General features: G+C 35.7%; 1 protein-coding gene across 1 annotated transcript in view; it reads left to right on the top strand.

The window, feature by feature from the left end:
- tnr (tenascin R (restrictin, janusin)) overlaps positions 1-21,296 on the top strand; it is a 70,242-nt gene extending 48,946 nt beyond the window's left edge. The window contains 7 exon segments of the mRNA XM_073848703.1: positions 1,474-1,604; positions 4,498-4,630; positions 4,944-5,095; positions 6,936-7,032; positions 11,320-11,481; positions 14,071-14,234; positions 16,524-21,296. Coding sequence (XP_073704804.1) covers positions 1,474-1,604; positions 4,498-4,630; positions 4,944-5,095; positions 6,936-7,032; positions 11,320-11,481; positions 14,071-14,234; positions 16,524-16,640 — 956 coding nt within the window. The 3' untranslated portion in view covers positions 16,641-21,296.
- Positions 21,297-22,784: the final 1,488 nt, after the last annotated feature.

Below are 22,784 nucleotides of genomic sequence, written 5' to 3'. Positions count from 1 at the left end.
TAGCTATTTACACTCATCTCGGTAGCATTCGCTGGGTATAGCCAGGTTGTTTTGAGCCAATCGTCTCATAGTGCTATGTGACTAAATACTAAAACATAAGAAATCAATACATTTTTGAAAGAAATTCATACTTTTATTCAGCAAGGACACATTAAATAGTTCAAAAGTCACAGTAAAAAGATTGTATTATAATGTTACTAGAGATATCAGTTTAAAATAAATGCTGTTCTTCTGAACATATCAGTTTCTGAAATAAGTATCACCGTTTCCTCAAAAATATTAACTGCCTTCAACATTGATAATTATAAGAAATGTTTGAGCACCAAATCAGCATATTAGAATGACTTCTGAAGGATCGTGTGACACAGAAGACTGGAGTAATGGCTGCTGAAAATCCTGCTTTGCCAGGAATTACATTATGAAATAATAAAATAGAAAACAGCTCTTTTACATTGTATATTTTCAGTACTACTGTTTTTTACTATGTCTTGATTAAATAAATGCACCTGGATCCACCATACTGTATACACACATGACAGAAACATTTGCAAGTAAGATTGAAGGATTAGTTTATTTCCAGAATAAAAATTTCCTGATAATTTACTCACTGTTACGTTATCCAAGAAGTTCATGTCTTTCTTTCTTCAGTTGAAAACAAATTAAGGTTTTTGAAGAAAACATTCCAGTCATTTTCTCCATATAGTGGAGTTCAATGGTGGCCAATGAGTTGAAGGTCCAAATTGCCATTTCAATGCAGTTTCAAAGAACTCTACATGATCCCAGCTGAGGAATAAAGGTCTTATCTAGCAAAATGATAGGCCATTTTCTAAAAAAAAATTTATTTGTATATACTTTTTAACCACAAATGCTTGTCTTGCACTACCTCTGCGATGTGCATCTTTGGAAAAGTCATGTGTGGTTAGTTCTTTGTCTGTGTACTTTGGTTTGAAAATGTAGGGTAGGGCAAAAAAACTCATTTTCTCCTCGACCTTCAAAATCGTCCGACATTGTTGTTTTACATTTTTATGTAAAGTGACTTTGTTTGCACGTTCACTAGTGCGAGACAAGCATTTGTGGCTAAAAAGTATATAAATTTAATTTTTTTTTTTTTTTTTAGAAAATTACCAATCATTTTGCTAGATAAGACCCTTATTCCTTGGCTGATATCATGTAGAGCCCACTTGAAGCTGCACTGAAACTGCAGTTTGGACCTTCAGGCCATTGGCCACCATTGAAGTCCACCATATGGAGAAAAATCCTGGAATGTTTTCATGCATTCAAATTTAATTTCGACTGAAGAAAGAAAGGTATGAACATCTTGGGTGACATAGGGGTGACATTTACAGTCTTAGGACAGATAATATTGCTTGAAAACCTGGTAATGGGATATAAATCTAACAGATGCGTTTTGCCTATAATTGAAGGCAGATAATCACCACACTTGTTTTGGCTCTTTGCTCTTTGTTTAAACAGCCATGGATGCGCCCCAGAACCTGACAGCTAGCGAGATTAACCATCGAAGCGCCCTCATATCCTGGCAGCCGCCCATCGCAGACATCGACAACTACATGCTGACCTACAAAGCAGCGGACGGCAGTCGAAAGGCAAGTGTAATGTGATTTTTAACTTGAGAGATGAATACAGCTAGAAGTGTTATAAATAAAAACACATGCTTGTTGTATAAACATTTTATTAGTGTTCACATTTCTATGCTCATTGCATTTCAGAGTTAAACTGTAGTTGATGTACAGCCTGATCTTATAAAAACTTTACGATCCAACATAAACCACATCCCACAGAGATCTAAGGGAGCTGTTAGATCTTCCTGTCAGAATAGCTCGATTTAATTAAATTCTTTGATGTTGCTTATTAATATTAATGAAATCATTTAACAAAGTCATTCCAGCGACAATATGTCTATTAAAGACTTCCCTGAAATCATTTCTCAGTAGATACAGTATCTGTTTCAAATAATCACATTACTTGTAATGCATGATCACCATCCTATAATCTGTTTTGCACATCTTTATTTAACCAGCCTGATGGGAAATGTTGGAAACACAAAAGGTTATGGATTATAATCTTTAGATTTATGTTGTCATACACAGACTCACACAATCAATGCAACACAGGATGCTCTGACCTACAGTAGTAACCCACTGTTAGTGTTTGTATTCGTCCAGTGGGTGTCAGTGGTGCACAGATGATATAAACCCTGCTGGTGCATCTTAGACATAAAAGCTTTCTCTTTCCATTAGAGCCAGGTTGGCATCTAATGCTGAGAGTTTTTATATTTTTCCACAGACGTAGAATGCTGAAAATAATGATACAGTGTCTACATCCACTATGTGTTGCTTCATCCCATATAACTCAGGTCCAAAGTTTACATACACCTTACAGAATCTGCAAAATGTTCATTATTTTACCAAAATAAGGGGGATCATACAAAATGCATATTATGTTTTTATTTAGTACTGACCTGAATAAGATATTTCACATAAAAGATATTTACATATAGTCCACAAGTGAAAATAATAGTTGAATTTATAATTGAATTTATATATGCTTGATTCTTAATACTGTGTTGCTCTCTGAATGATCCACAGCTGTTTTGTTTTAGTGATAGTTGTAATGAGCCCCTTGTTTGTCCTGAACAGTTAAACTTCCTAAAAATCCTTCGGTCCCACAGATTCTTCTGTTTTTCAGCATTTTTGTGTATTTGAACCCTTTCCAGTAATGACTGTATGGTTTTGAGATGCATCTTTTCACACTGAGGACAACTGAAGCACTCATATACAACTATTACAGAAGGTTCAAATGCTCACTAATGCTTCAGAAGTAAACACAATGCATTAACAGCAGGGGAGTGAAAACTTTTTGCATTTGAAGATGAGGGTAAATTTATCTTAATTTGTCTTCTGGGAAACATGGAAGGCAAGGAAATATTGTTGCGCTCAGACGAAAGCTATTTGTAAGTCCAGGGGCCTCATTTATAAAACTTTCTTACGCACTGATTTGATCTTAGAGTGTTCGTACGATCAAATCCACGTCAAAGTACAGATTTATAAAAACCGTCTTTGACGTGGAAAAGTACTTATCTCCACGTCAGATTCCAGCTTGGCGTACGACCGTTTCCTTGTGGTAATGCCTGGTATTGCAGATAGTTCAGCCTCACTATAATTTGATTTCTTGAGCTCCTTTTTACTTGCCATTGTCACAGAGTTTTTGCTTTAGGAATGAGCTCATTTTATATGTTAATTAATTAAGCAGGGGCGTTTCGACGGCGGAACATTCAGCTGCACACAATTCCACGATCATTTGTGATTTATAACCGAATGACTGGCGTACGCATGGATTTCGTGGTACGTTCGTTTTCTCTGAATCGCTCTTACGTTCAAATCAGAAAAGTTCTTAGATAAAATCAAGGATGGTCTTTATAAATGAGGCCCCAGGTGTGTAAAATATATATATATACTGTATATACTGTATATATATATATAGGCAAAATAAGTTGCATTGTGTTTCCTTCTGAATCATCGGCGAGCGTTTTAAACCATCTGTAATAGAAGCACATGAATCCCTCAGTTGTCCTCAGTGTGAAAAGATGGATCTTAAAATCATACAGTCATTGTTGGAAATGGTTAAAAATACACAAAAAAACAAAACAAAGAATTTGTTGAACCTGAAGGATTTTTCTGAACAACAGCTGTGTTCAGATTCAGGATTATAAAAGAATCAAGATGAGAACATAAAAATGGATCCCACTCTGCTACAGACAGTAGCTTACCTATTACAATTACCTGCTCAATATCCTCTACATACTGAGCAGCCTTGATGTGACTTCATTAAAACACTGCTGTGCTGCATAATTCACATACACGTTATTTAAAATGTGTGACTTTACCTGGAAAAGGAGGGATGTTGAATCAAATGTTTCATATTTCATACACCTCAAGGCTGGGTCAGGTATGGCAATGTCCATTCAGGTCATTCAAATGAATCCTCAGAGTAAAAAGTAAAAAAAGGCACAAAAATGTGAAGCAGATTAGTTCGATAAAAGTGATTTCTTCAAATAAAAACAAAAAAGGGGAAGTGAACTGTCATGAGCAGAGACCAAAATAGAAACCCTGTCTCTCCCCAGCAGCACCAAGGCCTGATAAGACTCTTCCTCCCCCATCACGGGCTTTAGAGCTGCCAATCATATTGTAGAAAAACACAGGGAGGAAAGGCAGCATTGTATGAATGCAGCTTGGGTTCACAATAATTTGTCAGACAGTTCCTAAAGTGATTGCGATCTGTTTTCTGTTTATTTTTAAGGGATATCTTTCCTACCCACAATGCTGTTCTTTGTACTATCTCTTGGTGTGTTTTCCACAAAACCGCTCTGCCGCTGAGCAGTTCTTTGTTTAGTTTGGGTCTACGGTGTTTGAACAGAGGTAATGTACTAATGCCTCTGCGTGCCTGCGGATCAGTAGACTGTGTTTGATTGTGTTTTAGGAGCTGATCTTAGATGCCGAAGACACATGGATCCGTCTCGAGGGGCTGGCAGAGACCACCGAATATACTGTGAGACTGCAAGCCGCCAGGGGATTAGAAACCAGCGCCATTGTTTCTACATCTTTCACAACAGGTGCAAATCTTGACTTTATATCAGGTTCACCCACCTCATTAGGTACAAATTCACACTATCGGCCCTTCAACATCATCGAGTACAAATCAGTAGCGACACCTTCAAGGCATCTGTGCGCATCCCTCATTTATTGCCTTGTGTTTCTGTGACTTTACAAGCACTCTATTTCCAAAGATAGCATTTCATAGCATCAACAAATTCACACTCCACTGACATGCCAGCGATGCAAATCACCGCTCATTAACCTCCCAGTGGCCCCTCGCTTTCTTTTGCTCTGTTGTTTTGGATGTTTCTCAACCCTTTTTCTCCTCAGGAAACCGATTGTTTCCCACGCCACAGAACTGTGTGCAACACCTCCTGAACGAAGAGACGCTGAGCGGAATCTACACCATCTACATCAATAGAGACCTCAGCCAGGGTGTGCAGGTTTACTGTGACATGACCACCGACGGAGGCGGCTGGATAGTGAGTGAAATATCTGACTAACACATCTGAGTCTGTCTGTAATATACTGTATGTCTAGCACAATGTATGATTTACACAAAATATCACAATGCCATTATGGGACTGGCCCCTGTTAAAAAAGACTTGGATCAGTGTTGGATTCTGTCATTCATTACTCACCCTCATGTCGTTTCAAACCCGTAGGACTTTTGTTCATCTTCGGAACACAAATTAAGATATTTTTGGTGAGATCCAAGAGCTTTCTGACCCTGCATAGACAGCAGAACAACTATCATGTTCAAGGCCCAAAAAGGTAGTAAGCGCATCGTTAAAGTAGTCCATGTGACATCAGTGGTTCAACCGTAATTTTATGAAGCTACAAGAATATTTAAAGAAATAAATCAAATAAATTGAACAGTTTCAATTTCTTCAAGATCTAGGACTGAATGATGTAGGGCCTTGAAAATGAAGATTCCTAAAGAAAAGTTCATGAAGAGCTAGAATTTAAAATCATATTGCGATATCTTTAATACTTCTTGAGTTATAGGCACGCAAACTTTGGAAAAATAATATTTCTGGCACTCAGACAGCATGTTTAATGCAGTTGTCATGACAGAAGGAAATTAGATAAACCTCTTGTTTTAACAGTATTTGTTCTTCAGACATTCCTCTTCGAAAGAAAAGAAGTCTCATATTTTTGCAAATCGACCCACATTTGTTTTTTGACCACGGAAAATGTACAATTTAACGATTTACCCCTGGAGCCATATTGAAATTCCAATATCTCTGGAACCAAACCATGTAGGGCCTTAAAAATGAAATTGCCAAAATGAAAGTTTATTAAGACCCAACATCTAAAAGGGCATTAAAATATCTTTAATACTTCTTGAGTTACTAACATGCAAACTTTGGAGTAAAAACTTGAAAAGTGCTGTTTCCCCATTTTTGAATGGTCACCATTGGCACATAATGTAACAAAGATGACTAAAGTCAAATGATTTTACTAATAGAACTACCAATCTCTTTGTAAAAATAACATTATGATGCTGCCATCTTTCATACCCCCTTCATTTTTACCCCCTTGTAATTTGGCTCTGAATCTCAGCTGAAAATTGCCATTTTGACCCCCCTCTATAAAATAATGAATTACTCAGTAAATATTCATCCATGGGATATAATACTTTGGCTTTCATCACTATTTATGTTTATCTTTCTTCATAAAAAATATAAGCAAAATCTAAAATTAAAGCCAGAGACATCTGCTTGAGTTACTACGGAATGACCCTGTAGTAATGTAAAATAACTGATTATTATTAACTATAATGTTTTTTTAGCCATTTTATTGTTTTTATTATAATTATTTAGTTAAATATATTTATTTACTATTTAATTATGGATTTTATTATTTACCACAAACAAGATGAACCAATCTCTACCACTCGTTGGAAAGCACATGGAGGTCTGGAAGAAAAAATACGCTACTTGCATCAGCAAAAGTCAGACTATCGATTTTACTATTCGACTTAAGCCTAATAAAGTTAGCATCCAATTGGCAAAAAGCTACAATCGCCTTTGGCACATGACAAGTTTAAATTTTGGACCCTGCCTGCATCCCACACCAGAGACCAGTATTTGAAACACAACATAGTCTGGCAATTGCCCATTTTGGTCTTTTCAGCTGGCTCTTTACTGGTCATGACGGTCAACACAGCTGCCTCTTTTGCAGATAACATCATCTCAAAGTAAAATGACACCATTGGGATGAATTGCCATTTATACGCTCCATATTAGCCTAAATGCATTATATTTAATTGGGATAGAGTGTTGTGCGGCTGCTGAACCTCTGCTGATTGTTTTTCAGGTGTTCCAGCGACGTCAGAACGGCCTGACTGATTTCTCCAGGAAGTGGAGTGACTATAAAATCGGCTTCGGCAACCTGGAGGATGAATTCTGGCTCGGTGAGAAGATGTGAAATACGCTTGAATTATAGACAGAGCAGTTAGAGCTGCCTAGGAAAAAAAGCTGCTACGTGATGACCCATTAAAAATATAGTCATTTAAGGCCCCATTAATCTCTTCAGGCTGATCTAAAATTGGTCAGCACTTTCTTGCAAATGTCTTGAGTTTTTCTTGCAAATGATTTAAGCTTCAGTCCTGAAAATGTAACTCAAGATGAGAGCTCTTGACTAGCAATAAGAAAGTTGCTTCATTTACATGTTAGATAGGCATTTTGGGAAGCCGTCGAGCTTTATCCGAGTACTTAACCCTAACTTGCTCCGGGGACATTGTATAACTCGCCTATTTACTCGCATTATACGGATCACACTTTCAAATGAGAGGCAGTGTGGCGCTGCTCTGAATAAAGATGAAAATAACACAAAGTCTTCTAGCGCTGTGAGAGGCTGCATCAAATCACCATCCTTTGAAATTCTCCATGTGCCCTCCCGCATACGGTATCTCGTGTTTGTATGGGTTCTGTGCTTCCCGGACCCCTCAGTCTGTCATGGTGACTCTGAGCATTCAGATTCTATTTAAATGATCCGGTAATTATTTTCATCAAAATCCAATTTGATGGAAAACAATGGAGCGCCTTTTCCTTTTTATCCCTGATGCATAAATCTTATTAGAAAGCTATAATTATATTCATTAAAAATCATGGGCAAAAAAACAGCATTTGTGCTCGGCATGGATTTCAAAGCATTGTCTCAGTTACAGATAAAAAGTAAACACTACAAATTATGCCTCTGCAGACATTTACGCCTGGATAACTACATTTATATGTGGAAGGAGCTCATTTGAAAAATTTCAGCTTATGAGCTGAAAGTCTGTGGCAGTTTTGCATTGGTACGTTTGAAAAGCATCTTCTTCATGCACTATATACTCAAACATAACTACAATAATGAAATCACTTCATGACTGTTATGTTGGAGTGGAATTGTTGTAAATGCACCTACACTAATCACTAGTATGCCTTCTTACCCTAGTAATAATTAGCAGGGCTATGTGGTATATATTGTGTGGCCAGTAGAAATTCTACTGTAGCTCTGTAATACCACAGTGTGATTTAATAGTCTATTCTGCATAGACTACGTCACAGACGAGCGCTTTTGTTATATATTTAGTTAGTTTTACCACAGTGTGACGCTCTGCTTGTGTTCGGTGGAAATAGGGTTTAACTGTAGGTTGTTTATGGGCGTTTATGCTATCACAACTTGAGTCTTTGGCTTTTCAACTGAGCTGTTATGTAAAGCGAAGCTATTTTTGTAATGGTGCCATACTTGTCATTCATTTCTGAAAAAAAAAAAATATTTTGTTTGTGCCCATCAAGTTTCATATTAAAATAAAGCAGCCTATTTTATTTTTATGTTATATTTTGATATATACAACTGTTCAAAAGTGTTTTTTTATGTATAGTTTTATTCAGCAGGGATGAATTTAATTGATTAAATGTGACAATGAAGACATTTATAATGTTACAAAAGATTTCAATTTCTTATTAACTTTCTGAGCAATATAAGAGAAAAAAAAAAATGGTTTACATAAAAATATTAAGCTCCACAACCATTTTCACAGACAATAATGTCTCTTGAGCACCAAATCAGCATTTTAGAAGATTTCTAAAGGATCATGTAAGACTAATCATGTAAGGCTGTATATTTGATCAATTAAATTCAGCCTTGGTGAGCATAAGAGACATTTAAACATAATATTTAAAGGGAACCCCGGGTATTAAGACTTGCATATAGCTTAATATAACTTAAACATTTCTCTTACTGAAATATGTCGTAGAAAATCCATGAAAGATTTACGTTATTTAAAAATTCCACATTGTTTTGGACTATGGGGGGGGAGTCATTATTTCGATGACAGCAAATGGTTGCACTTGGTGAGCTACTGGCGCTACCTGTTGCTATTTTTACTGCAACACACTTCGGAGAATAAAATACTGATACGATGACTACAGCTACTGAAAGAGCCTACAGGAGGCTATGGATACAATCATAGGCCTAAACCAAATGCCATACCATTGATTTTTCCCCCTCAAGGAGTCTAAACGCCCCCAGATATCGAGTAAAATTCATGCTGAAAAACTCCTTCAATGACTGCGGTGTCATGACAAGTGTTGCATGTTTACTTCCTGCCAGGATGGCATCTGGCATTTTTCGACACTGCCGTTTGTAAGCTATTTCAGTAGCTGTGTCTACCAAAAGGCATCAGACCTAAATTAAAGAGAATAAAGACACGGGTGTTTAGGAAGTTTTATACATCCACAGACATCTTCATATTCTTTTTTCCTCATCTTATCACTAGGAAAGGCAGTGAAGATTTACATCGCTTCTCTTGTTGCCCTTCGAACTGAAAATTACGACCTAAAGCCACACAATGTGCCATTGTATCAGTTGTGTTGCGGTAAAAAAATAGAAACTAGTAGCGTCAGTAGCTCACAGAGTGCAACCATTTAATGTCATTGAAATCATAGTCCAAAATTTTCAAAATAATGTAAATCTTTCATGGTTTTTCTACTACATATTTCAGTAAAAAAACAAATAATTTATGTTATAAAGAAATCTGTCATTGTGGCCCTGAATTTTCAAAAGTAAGTCACCCTGGTATATTGAATTATTGAGAATATCTCTACATAGTAATAGCATGTACTACACACATTTAATTTTTTATCTGGAAACTTTTCCTGACCTACATCCCCCATAAACACTGTCTGTTCATCAGCCACACAACCTGGCAGACACGAACTGTGCTGCCCTGCTCCATTCAAGCATTCAAAGTAGAGAGCACATCTGCTTTCCCATGGTGCTTCTCACTTCTGCATGGTCCCTGGGCTCTCCTTATAATTCCTCACCTGGTCATGACACTCAGTTACTCCTGAATGCTGTATTTAGGTAATGGGGCTGGAGTTCAACCATGCAGATAGGACAGTACTATAGAGATACGGTGTTATGGAAGAAGGCACAAAGTCATTCTGAAAAGTAATAGACTCCACTACGCCGTTCTGGGAGATTTCATTTCAGCCCTCCTGAACTGATAAAAAAAATGCAATTTTCTTTGCAACACATTTGAAAATTAGAGTGGTTTTCCTCAGAGGACGCAGGACTAATTTTTTGTATATTTTCAGTTTCTGCTTGGAAATCATGCTATAATACGAAGCGTACAACCTGTTCTTCATTAACCGGTGTGATGATATGGTTTAAAATGGTTCATTTTTCTTCCCTTTGCACTGCCAAAAAAAAAAAAAAAAAAAAATTGTGACTTAGTATTTTTATCTTGTTTTACAGTATTAAAAAAACCTGATGCAGTACATTTACCTGAGAAGTAAAATTGTGTAAGATAATAAGAATCGTTTTCAGAGAAGATCTTAAATGAATATTTATTTATTTATTTTATTTATTTTAATTAAGTTGATTACTAAAAAATAGTTTTTCACTGTTTTAAGCATAAATCTAACAAAACTTTGTTAGGTAAATGCTTAAAACAATGCCGTGGGATAATAAAAATGTGCAGTGTGCCGTTAAAGTGCAGTACTTAGCCCAAAATGGTGATAAAAGTGATACAATTCTGTAATATTTTAGATATCATGCAGTGTAATGCCTGGCTGATTTTAATCAAGTAAAAACACAGTCTCTTGCTGAGATTGTACTGATTGGGTCAGTAAAAAAATGGTGTGCATGCAGCTATTTAATGAGTTTTTCTTGCTTTTTTTTTTTAAGCTAATCTCATTACAACAATGGCCGCTTTTAAAGATGCTCTTTGGCCATTTCTGGTAATTCGGACTGTTACAGTTCATCACCCTTCTGGTTCCTAGGTTCATTCTGTGGCATTAAATCCTGAGGTGAGTTTAAGGGCTTAGTTACAGTGCAGAGTTACGGCACATCCTTGTAGATACTCAGGAAATAGATGGAGTTCTATTATCAGGAGACATCTACGCTATCAAAAAGTGATTGTGTCTTTAGCCAGACAGGACGTTTCTCCACTGCAAAAATTTGATTATCTTCAATAAACAGACTGTTTATCTGCTCTTTTGTGCCTTATCTTCACAACATAGAAAGTGAGATGGACCACCAAACAGGAGCAGTGCTTTTATATTAAATTATGGGTTCTTATCAGTGTGGACCATATTTGAAGACAACATTTTCACATGTTAAGGGCTGGAACACAGGGATGAAATGGTATGGATGGTAGATAGTATTCTAGGCGTGTTCCTCATAACATTTTTTCTATTTTTCCATCCAGGCTTGGACAACATTCAGAAGATTGCAGCTCAAGGTCGTTACGAGCTCCGCATTGACATGAAAGACGGCCAGGAGTCTGTATATGCCAACTATGACAGGTTTTCCATTGGAGATTCCAAGAGCCTCTACAAACTGCGGATAGGAGAGTATAATGGCACCGCAGGTGCGGCTGGAGGATGTTTGGGCATTTATTTTACATACATTGAATGGCCAGTTGAGGTCAAAAGTTTACATCCCACTTCAGAATCTGCAAAATGTTAATTATTTTACCTAAATTAATCCACAAAAGAAAATAATAGTTGAATTTATGAAAATGACCTGTTCAAAAGTTTACATAAGCTTGATTTTTTTAAAACAGTGTTGTTACCTAATTAATCCACAGCTGTGTTTTTTGTTTAGTGATAGATGTTCATGAGTCCCTTGTTTGTTCTGAACAGTTAACCTGCCTAGTGTACTTCAGAAAAATCCTTCAGATCCCAGCATTTTTGTGTATTTGAACTAGAGGTGGGCATAGATAAATTTTTTTAATCTAGATTAATTTTGGAATTAATCTAGATTAATCTAGATTAAAATGGCTAATTTGAATTCTGCTGAAGGCATTCAGAATATGTGTGCTAACCAAATAATGACTAAAAGTAATTATTTGAGAACGGGTTTCTCAAGCCAGGTGGCGCATTAGACCAGGGGCCCATCTCCTGTTTCCAAAATGCATCACAAACTGCTTGACAATTGCATTTACAACACAATTAACTATACAAACTTGTGTAACCAACTATTTCCACACTGCATGTAGCCTACTTCTGAGTAAAAGGCTGTGCGACGTGCGCGTTGCAGATTAATACACAGATGCACAAGGGCATGGATATTAGTGGTGCAACGGATCACAAAACTTACGATTCGGATCACATCATGGATTTGGAGTCACAGATCGGATCATTTTTCGGATCAGCAAAAAACAAACAAAACAAAACAAAACAAAAAAAGTTTGTTTTTTACTAATTACTGAATGCTTACTTTAAGTAGGCTACTTCTAATCCACAGCAAACACTACTAGCTGAACTAATAAAGTCAGTAACAAAACAAGAACAATTACACAAATATCAAGTGTAAATGAATACAACATAAAGTTACTAATAAAATCAATAACTCTAGAATTCAGGTGCGGAAATTTAATAATTAATTGTAAAATAACTAGTGCTTCTCACTGCAGGTATTTATAGGATGCTGTCTCTTTAAGGCATAATGCACGTACCGACTATTGGCACGCATCTCTTTCTCAGCTGTTTCGGTTCACTGAAGACATAACCGACTGTGTTTACCAGAATACCAAAACGGGTATTAAGACATAACTTTGTATGTGTGTTTCCGTTCAAAAAGAAGTTATCAGAGGAATCAGTGTGAATCGCGCCTCTCTCTCTCTCTCTCTGTGCGCGTGCTCTCTTCAGGTGTGTGCGTCGGCGTGCGTGTTCCCTTTTTAAATTGTTTGAATTGGTAAATTGGCAAGACAAAACATGTGCCAATTATAAACTTTTACTCTATGATGGTTAAATTTAACAGTTAATCCGCGAATCACATGCGTGCCAAACCAGTTTGGTCCGTACGGATCACGGATCATCATACACTCAATTCGGCTAGGTAGACATCCGCTCTAAACTATCAAGGTGAAGGTCATCCAACTTTGAGAATAGATTAACGGCGATATTTTTTTTTATCGCCCGATAAGAGTCTCACGTTAACGCAGCACGTTAACGCCGATAACGGCCCACCTCTAATTTGAACCCTTTCCAACAATGACTGTATGATTTTCAGATCCATTTTTTCACACTGAGGACAACTGAGGAACTCATATGTAACTACTACAGAAGGTTTAAACGCTCACTGATGATTCAGAAGGAAAAACCATGTGTTAAGAGCTGGGGGGTGAAAACTTTTTGAATTTGAAGTTCAGGGTAAATTTAACTTATTTTGTCTTCTGGGAAACGTGTAAGTATCTTCTGTAGCCGCTGAAGGGCAGTACTAAATAAAAAAATATATATATGTTAACTACAAAATAAGAAAAATTTACATGTACATGTCTTAATTCTGTTCAAAAGTGCCCCCCTCAGTTCTTAATGCATGGTTCTTCCTTCTGGAGCATCAGTAAACGTATGAACCTTCTGTAATAGTTGCATATGAGTCCCTCAGTTGTCCTTGGTGTGAAAAGATGGATCTCAAGATCATATAGTCATTGTTGGAAAGGGTTCAAATACACAAAAATGCTGGAAAACCAAAGAATTTGTGGGACCTGAAGGATTTTTCTGAAGAACAGCGAGCAGTTAAACTGTTCAGGACAAACAAGGAACTCATGAACAACTATCAATAAAAAAAAATTAAAAAAAACACACAGCTGTGGATCATGTAAGCAAACCATAATAAGAATCAAGTGTATGTAAACTTTTGAACCAAGTCGAATTTATAAATTAAACAATTATTTTTTCTTGTAGGCTATATGTACACATCTTTTATGTGAAATATCTTTTTTTTCAGGTCTGTACTAAATTAACAATAACATGCATTTTGTATGGTCTCTCTTATTTTGGTAAAACAATTAACATTTTGCAGATTCTAAAAGGGGAATGTGAACTTTTGACCTCAACTATAATTTGTTTTTGATATGTTTAATTATTTAAAACACCCCAGAGATGATTTCTTCAGAGGGGTTTTAGATATGTTAGCCTATTAGTTGTATAATTATGTTCTCTTTTTACTTCAGGTGACTCTCTAAGCTACCACCAGAGCAGACCTTTCTCTACCAAGGACAAGGACAATGATATCGCTGTCACCAACTGTGCATTGTCTTACAAAGGAGCCTGGTGGTACAAAAACTGTCATCGAGCCAACCTTAATGGCAAATATGGAGAGTCCAGACATAGTCAGGTAAGCCAGGTAGTTTTAAGCAATAGATTTGAATGTCTGGTGTATCCACATAATGATTCTAAATGTTCGGTCACATTTAGGGCTGTCACTAATGATTACTTTGGTAAGTAAGTAATCGGTTTATTAATTGAGTCTTTTTTTTTTTTCTTTTTCTTTTTTGTAATAAAAACAGACCTAAGCAAATTTCCTTTAAAATGACTTCAATACATATATGTGACCCTGGAGCACAAAACCAGTCTTAAGTCGCTGGGGTATGTTTGTAGCAATAGCCAAAAATACATGGTATGGGTCAAAATTATTGATTTTTCTTTTATGCCAAAAATCATTAGGAAATTAAGTAAAGATCATGTTCCATGACGATTTTTTGTAAAATTCCTACTGTAAATATATCAAAATGTAATTTTTGATTAGTAATTTGCATTGTTAAGAACTTAATTTGGACAACTTTAAAGGTGATTTTCTCAGTATTTTGATTTTTTTCCACCCTCAGATTCCAGATTTTCAAATAGATGTATCTCAGCCAAATATTGTCCTATCATAACAAACCATACATCAATAGAAAGCTTATTTATTGAGCTTTCATGTGATGTATACATCTCAGTTTTGTAAAATTTAACCTTATGACTGTTTTTGTGGTCCAGGGTCACATATTATAGCAATGAGGCAATAAGAACTGGTTCAAATAAAGTATCAAAAGCAAGTAATGAAATGGTTTTATTAAACAAAACTGTAAAAATACATAATGTATTATAAACAATAGAACTTACATTATGCATTACATCAACAGCCTGACGATTGTTTTTACATTTTACAGCATGATTTTATTCGTAATATTGACTAAACAACATTTAATATTATTCAAATGTCCACTTAATATTTAATATCTGACTATTTCTTTACAACAGAAATGCTGCAGTCACTGTCATTTCTTGAATATGTGGACATCAAAATGTGTAAACCCAGAGCTTTTATTTTGAAATCGCAGAGCAATATGCAGCAATATGCAGAGATGGAGTTGGAGATGCTCCACACATGTAAATAATAATTGTTTGTGTGGGGCAGCATTTACTGTGAATGGTGCTGCTCTTTATTGGAATTTTTTTAAAAATGGGTTCAATATATCATGCAGCCTTAGAAAACGTTTTAATGCATTTTATTAACACTTTCGGTATTTTGACAGATTTTTTTATAATGAAGTACTCGAACAGAGAAATCATAACAGACCTAGTCACATTTATCATTGTTCTGCAAATTTTGGCATGCAAAATCCAGTTGTTTCAATCTGAATTTTAGAGGTTGAGAATATTGCGTAAGAGCAAAACATTACAGATTTTGCAACAAGTTCAAGTTGGTCACATAGTTTCGCCATGTTGGCAAACACAAAGCTGTTTGGTCTGAAAGTGGCTTCTGTGTGAGCTGTGCTTCAAAGATCGCTACACTATGATAGCCAACTGACCTTTTTTTGCCCCTGAACCCACCTCAATACGAGGGTTGTTTCCATCGCCTATACAGTATCTGGAACTTCAAGAAGGCCCAAACTGCCTACACATGAAAAATCTCATAGGAACTTATTACCTTGCTCATTATCTTAATTCGGCAATTTGATCTTACACCTACAGGGCCTTTGTGCTTTGTGACTCATTGTTTGTGGTTTTGTTTGCAAGGGCAGGCGTTGTAAAGACAGGAAACATGCAGAAGCATTCTGAAGTTAACTGAAAGCAAATAAAGCTCAGTATGTGCGATTCACAGGCCAGTGGTAAAAATATTCTAGATCCGTCCTTGCTCAATTGCATTGTGTCATGTCCTGTTGTCTCACTGTCTACTTTCATTTCAGCTTTTTCCCAAGCGTTAGGGGTTTGGTGTAGCTTATTATAACCGATAAGGTCATATTTCCCATTGGTATCTGTGGTACTTTTTCATAGAAGCAGAGGTTAACAGTCTGAAAACTAATAAAGGTTTTTACAGGAGAAATATTGTTTTGAGAGGTGTTCTTTGTGAGACATTTCAGTGGCAATAACATTGAATTGCTCAGCAATTTTGTACATAAATACTACACATAAGTAGTATTTATTAGTATTGGCTAGGATTTTAATATCGGTCTATTCCTCAAATTCATTATTCTTTGAACCACATAGGATTCGTAACAATTGTATGCTTAAGTTGTATGAACATGAAAGGGTTTACATTTAAGATGCTAATACAATTTAATATTGTCTCTGTGTCTATCTATACATATGACAATGTGTCCTAACTGTTTGTGTATTGACATTATGTGTTTGACTTCGGCAGGGTATAAATTGGTATCACTGGAAAGGCCACGAGTTTTCCATCCCTTTTGTGGAGATGAAGATGAGACCTTTCAACTACCGCAGCATCAGTGGCAAGCGGAGGAGGTCCACCCATTAATCTACCGTCCTACTAGCTGTTTCTATTTTTAAACAGGGCGAGGAGGACAGAAGGAGCGGTGTAACTTATTTAAATCTTCGAATGACAAAATCCCTGCGACGAATGTCTGATGTAAATTGTAAACCTTGAGGTTCGGTGACTTTCTATATGTGTAATGCTATTTGTTCAGTTCCGGGAGATTGAAGACAAGGTAGGGTTTGGTATTTTGAGCACGTTTACAGTATGAGGCCTGTGGAAAAAACCTCATCATTAAGTGAAGAAAAGAGATCATTTCTCCCTTTGAGATAAAAGATTTTAGAAGAAAATGAATGCCCGTTAAAATGAGATGCTTCTATTTTTATAAATGATGAGAAATACCTTTAAAAAAAGTAATTGAATGATTTTTGGTCCGTTTTGATTCATGTGACCCATTACAGTGTTATATTTTGCATTTACTGCACTCTGAAACCAACAATGTTTGTTTAACTGTAAATGCATTTTCATCTCATATTTTAACTTACATTAACAGTTGGCCATTGTACTGTTGAAGCGTTGCAGTAGATGAAGTTGCAGATGAAGGGTTCTCTGGAAAAGACGAGACAAAAACACAAATAACACGTTATTATTATTATTATTATTGAAACCTCAGAAACCAAAGAATTATTCAGTATCTGAGGTCAAAACTATGGAAGCCTGTTTTCCACCGCAGAATAAAAAATAAAAAAGGTTATTGGGACTTTTTATTTTTACAATTCTGATGTTTTTTCTCAGAATAACGTCAAATAATCTCACAATTGCAATAAAAACATTCAATTCTGATTTTTTTTTTCTCGCAAATTCGAGTTTGTTTCTCACAATTCTGACTTTTTTCTTGCAATTTTGACTTTGTTTCTCAGAATTCTGTTAAATAATCTCACAATTGCAATAAAAACGTTCAATTCTGACTTTTTTTTTCTCGCAAATTCGAGTTTGTTTCTCACAATTCTGACTTTTTTCTTGCAATTTTGACTTTGTTTCTCCGAATTGTGAGATATAAACCCAAACCTGCAATTATAAAGTCCAATTCTGAGAGGGGAAAAAATTTGAGTTTACATCTCACAATTCTGATTAATAACTATAAAACTTGAATTCTAAGGAAAAAAAGGTCACAATTGTGAGTTTATATTGCACTATTCTGAGAAAAATTTCAGATTTGTGAGTTTATATCTTGCAATTCTGACTTAATAACTCCCAACTGCATGTTTTAAAGTCAGAATTGCAAGATATAAACTCGCAATTCTGAGAAAAAAAAATTAGAATTGCGAGTTTATATCACACAATTCTGACTTAATTTCTCAGAATTGTGAGTTTATATCACAATTCAAAGAAAACAGTCAAAACTGTTGAAAAAGTTCGTATTGTGCAATTCTGGTAAAAAAAAAAAAGTCAGAATTATGAGATAAAAAGTCACCTTTAAAAAAAATTATTCAGTGTCGGAAGCAAGTTTCCATACAAAACAGATTGATCTGAGAAAAAAAAAAAGAACGATCATGATTTTCTTGCTATAATTTGCCCCATATTTGATATTATTTGTATTTTATTTCATTTTAAAGTGTACAATTTTGTGCAGGGCGGATTAGTAATACTTCCTACAGAGTTTTTCTTTTTTTTCTAACGTATAAACTGGCCTGAAAGCACTGATATGTACATATGAAAAACTCATATGGAGAATTTTTACATAGTTATGTCTCACACTCCATGCTTTTGAGTGTTTTTGTTCCTGTAGACTTGAAAAAGTAATGGTGTCCCTCTTTGTCTTGGTAAATCCTCTAGGTTATTAGCAATTCATAGGTGAGTGCAGGAGAATTGCAGTCTGTGTTTTGCACTGCAGTAGTACATGCAGAGTGAAGACCATCTGAAGGGTTCTTTTCATAGATCTTCTGTTCCTTTCATGCATAGTCATTGTAAAATGGACTTGGACAGACACCTGCTGACAAGCAGTCAGGCTTGAGCTTTCAAGACTTGATGTACACACAAAAGGTCACAAAAGCAATGCACTCCAAGTGCAACTTAGAACATAGTCTTTCTTCTTTTGCCTTTTTGTACCTGACAAGAATATATTATTTTTTTCTGTAGTTTAACGTGGCCTCAGTGTATTTTGTACAGTAATTGAAAGATTTGTGAAAGAGTACGACCATGTCATATTTTTAGAAACCTTTCTCATACAATGTAACTCTTACCTCAGCAAGATAATATTTCTTTTTCTACTAGCATATTACTCTCTCTCATTTGTGAATTAGATTGGTTTAATTGTCTAATTAACTCCTGGCATCGCTGAAGTTGAAATTAGTTTTTTATGCATTAATTTGTTGACAATAAGGAAACAAACAGTAAAACATTACTGTAGATATTGGTTTATTTTCAACAATTTTATGCATAATACAGATATTCTAAAAGTCTTAAAATTAAAAACACTTTAAAGATCCATATTTTATTCTACATTTCAGCTTAAGGAATAACTATGGAAGTTTATTCAGTTTCTGCCACTGAATAAAAATGAAAAAATGTTTTTGCTTCTTTTTATCTCACAGTTCTGACTTTTTTTTCTCAGAATTGCATTACTGTATATAAATGAACAAGTGCTAGAAATAGTCAGAATTGCAAGATAAAAACTGAATTGCGTGATATAAACTTGCACTTGCGAGTTAAAATCAGAATTGCGAGATACAGTCACAAATCTGACTTTTTTTCTCAAAATTGCATGAAATAAACTCACAATTGCAAGAAATAAAGTCAAAATTGTGAGATAACTCACAATTCAAACTTTTTTCTCATAAATGCGAGTTTGTCTCGCAACTCTGAAGTTTTTTCTTAGAATTGCACGATATAATCTCAATTGCAAGTTATAAAGTCAGAATTGCGAGATTTAAAGTGACAAATCTGCCTTTTTTCCTCAGAATAACATGATATAAACTCACAATTGTGAGAAATAAAGTCAAAATTGTGAGATAAAACCCCCCAATTCTGACTTATCTCACAAATGAGAGTTTGTATCTCGCATTTCTGACTTTTTTTCTCAGAATTGCATGATAAAAACTTGCAACTGTGGGAAATATAGTCAAAATTGCGAGATAAAAAACCCAATTCTGACTTTTTTTCTGCCAATTGCGAGTTTGTCTAGCAATTCTTACTTTTTTCTTGCAATTCTGACTTCAATTTTCTTGCAATTCTGACTTCAATTGCAATTTTCTTTGAATTGCGAGTTATAAAGTCCAATTTTGAGGGGAAAAAAAGACTGATATATTCTCAGAATTGTGTTTATATCTCGCAATTCTGACTTTATTACTTGCAGTTGAGAGTTTATATCTTACAATTCTGAGAAAAAAAGGCAGAATTTAGATGTAAACTCACAATTGCAAGAAAAAAAGTTAGAATTGCAAGATAAAAAGTTGCATTTACCTTTTATTTTTTATTCAGTGGTGGAAATGGACTTCCATACAAAACGAAGCAAACCTGTTTGCTGTTAGGAAAAAAAAAAATGGATGTCAGTAACATTAAATGTTATGGTCACCACAGAAAATATTAGTAATTGGTCCCAAATTCCAAAATCAAAATTAAAATTTCTGATTCTTCTGCTTTGATATATCTGTATGCTCTACTCATTTCTGTAAGGCTGTAGACAAATATTCTTCAGTTCTCTGGTGTTCTGCTACTCTCAACACCTGTTCCGCATAGTCGCAAATCTCCTAATGAGCCTCTTCTGAGAGACGGCACTATGATGTCTTCAAAGAGTTTCTGCCCTTTTCCTTTGCTTCTATTTTTTCCTGTTCTTTTTGAGGGGTAAGATTAGAGAGTGTAGCAACAGCTGGGATGGGAACTAAAAACCAAGTAAATTCTTAATCAGCTCAAGCTAATTGCATTTAACACTGAAAAATACTCACATTTTGCTTGCGCCAGAAGGCATCATTTTCTCCAGTTACTGTTCTGCAGAGAACATGGGTGGAAATGTGTGTTCTTTCTCATGTTTTCTAACCGTTTCCGTCAGAAAACTAATTGTTTGTGGGTTCACAGTGAAACAGACCTTCTGTAGTCATTTCTGAAAGAGGAATAGAGACTTTAGTGTTGTGTTGACTGATTGAGACAGCTACTCAACAGAGAAACAGCAGATTTTCCTTCATTATTCATTGACTCAGCATATGGTGGGGACACTTCAAGTCCCCTTCATTCTGACATGCCTCCCATCCACCAAACCACTCATAGCTCATCATTCACCATGGGAACACACTTAAAAACATGTTACACACAACTCTGTGTTATCCAGGCAACTAGGTCATTTTACCACTCTCATATACATTTGTTTCATTTTATTATGATATTGTAAAAATCCCCTACTTTTTGTACCTAAGAGGATGTTGTAGAGCAGTAAAAATGTTTGACTGCTTGTCCTTTACCTCTATGGCTCTTGGAAAATGTGTTTAGCATGAACACTAATGAATTAAGCAGCTAATGTGTGCAAAAGAACGGTCTTTGAGACATTTGTCCCTAACTCGCTAACCACATTGTCAGATAACCTTGGATATTATTGTAACAGATCAAATTAGCTCTAGTTTAACTGAAAATGTGCTGTATAGTTCCTTTTTTAATACATTTTCTACACATTAATAAAATATTCAAAATAAATAAAAAATCTGAGTTTGATTGTGACGTGATTTTTTTTTAAATAAAGAACCATTGTGTTGCTTAATAAAAGCCTATAAATGACAAACAGATTGGTTAACACACTCAACCCTCGAATATACTGACAGATAAAAAAAAAATTAACAGGGATTTAAACCACAGTCCCGCACCTCAAATTCTCAAATTCTTTTGACAGAACGGGGTTTCATCCGCACTGTTTATATCTTTCCGCTTGACTGTGTTTTGCGCGTCAGACTTAACTGTTTTAGTCCGTGTATTTCTGGTGTGGCTATTTTAGGATTTTCTCTTTCTGCAAGTTACTTTCTATACCAGTTGGTAGCGACAAGTTTCTGAGTGAGTCATTGACTAAAACAATTCGTTTAAAAACATTGATTCATTCATGAACAACTGTTGCTCGCATACCCGGAAAAATTTCTATTTTGACTTCGTTTGGAATTAGTTTTGTCGGCGGAGCAAAAATACACGAAGTAGCTGGCAATATTACGTCTAAATGTAAGTTACTCAATATTAACTTATTATTGAATTGTAGTGAATATTAAACGAAGCTTTGAAAAGGAGCACAGTGGCTCCAAATGTATCGTATAGGTTACCTTAAGTTCATCGACATGGCGTACGTTGTGGCCATCTGGTGGCGAACATTTGGCTTTATCCACCTTACTTTTTCCACAAATAAGCTCGTTTTGCTGCTTGATATTGCAAATTAGCACGTCTTACCATATTATTTAAATGTATTATCTTAATTATGAACATTCTGGTTTGTAGTGCAAACAGTTTTACCATTTACTGCACATCGTTATTGTTGGTATTGAACCGGAAGTCTCGCCAAAAATTGGATATGGAATTTTCATTATTGTTTAAAAAAGATTATATATAGCCTATATACAGGGGTTGGACAAAAAAACTGAAACACCTGGTTTTAGACCACAGTTAGTATGGTGTTGGGCCTCCTTTTTTTGGCCAATAGAGCATTTCGTCTTTGGAATTGTCATATACAAGTCCTGCACAGTTGCCAAAGGCATTTTGAGCCATTCTCCTCTTGCAGATCAGGGGTCAGGTCACTACATGATACTGGTGTAGGAAAATATTATCTGACTCGCTCCTCCAAAACACCCCAAAGTGGCACAATAATATTCAGATCTGGAGACTATGCATGCCATGGGAGATGTCCAACTTCACTTTTCTTGTTCATAAGACCACTCTGTGGGGTTGGACAATGAAACTGAAACACTGGCCAATATAATGTTGGAGGTTTCATGGCTATATTTTTTGCAGCCTGGTGGCCAATCTTCACTGACTGCACATTCCACCAGTAAGAACAGGTGTGAACGTTGACTATGTGCACCCAATGGTTCAGACATTGTACTCTGAAGGTGGTACCATGTATCAGGATGATAATGCACCAGTACACACAGCAAGACAGGTGACAGAGTGGTCTGATGAACAAGAAAAGTGAAGTTGGACATCTCCCATGGCATGCATAGTCACCAG

This window comes from Garra rufa, chromosome 10 (assembly GCF_049309525.1).
Source record: "Garra rufa chromosome 10, GarRuf1.0, whole genome shotgun sequence".
NCBI lineage: Eukaryota > Metazoa > Chordata > Actinopteri > Cypriniformes > Cyprinidae > Garra > Garra rufa.
This window is presented reverse-complemented; position numbering and strand designations above follow the sequence as displayed.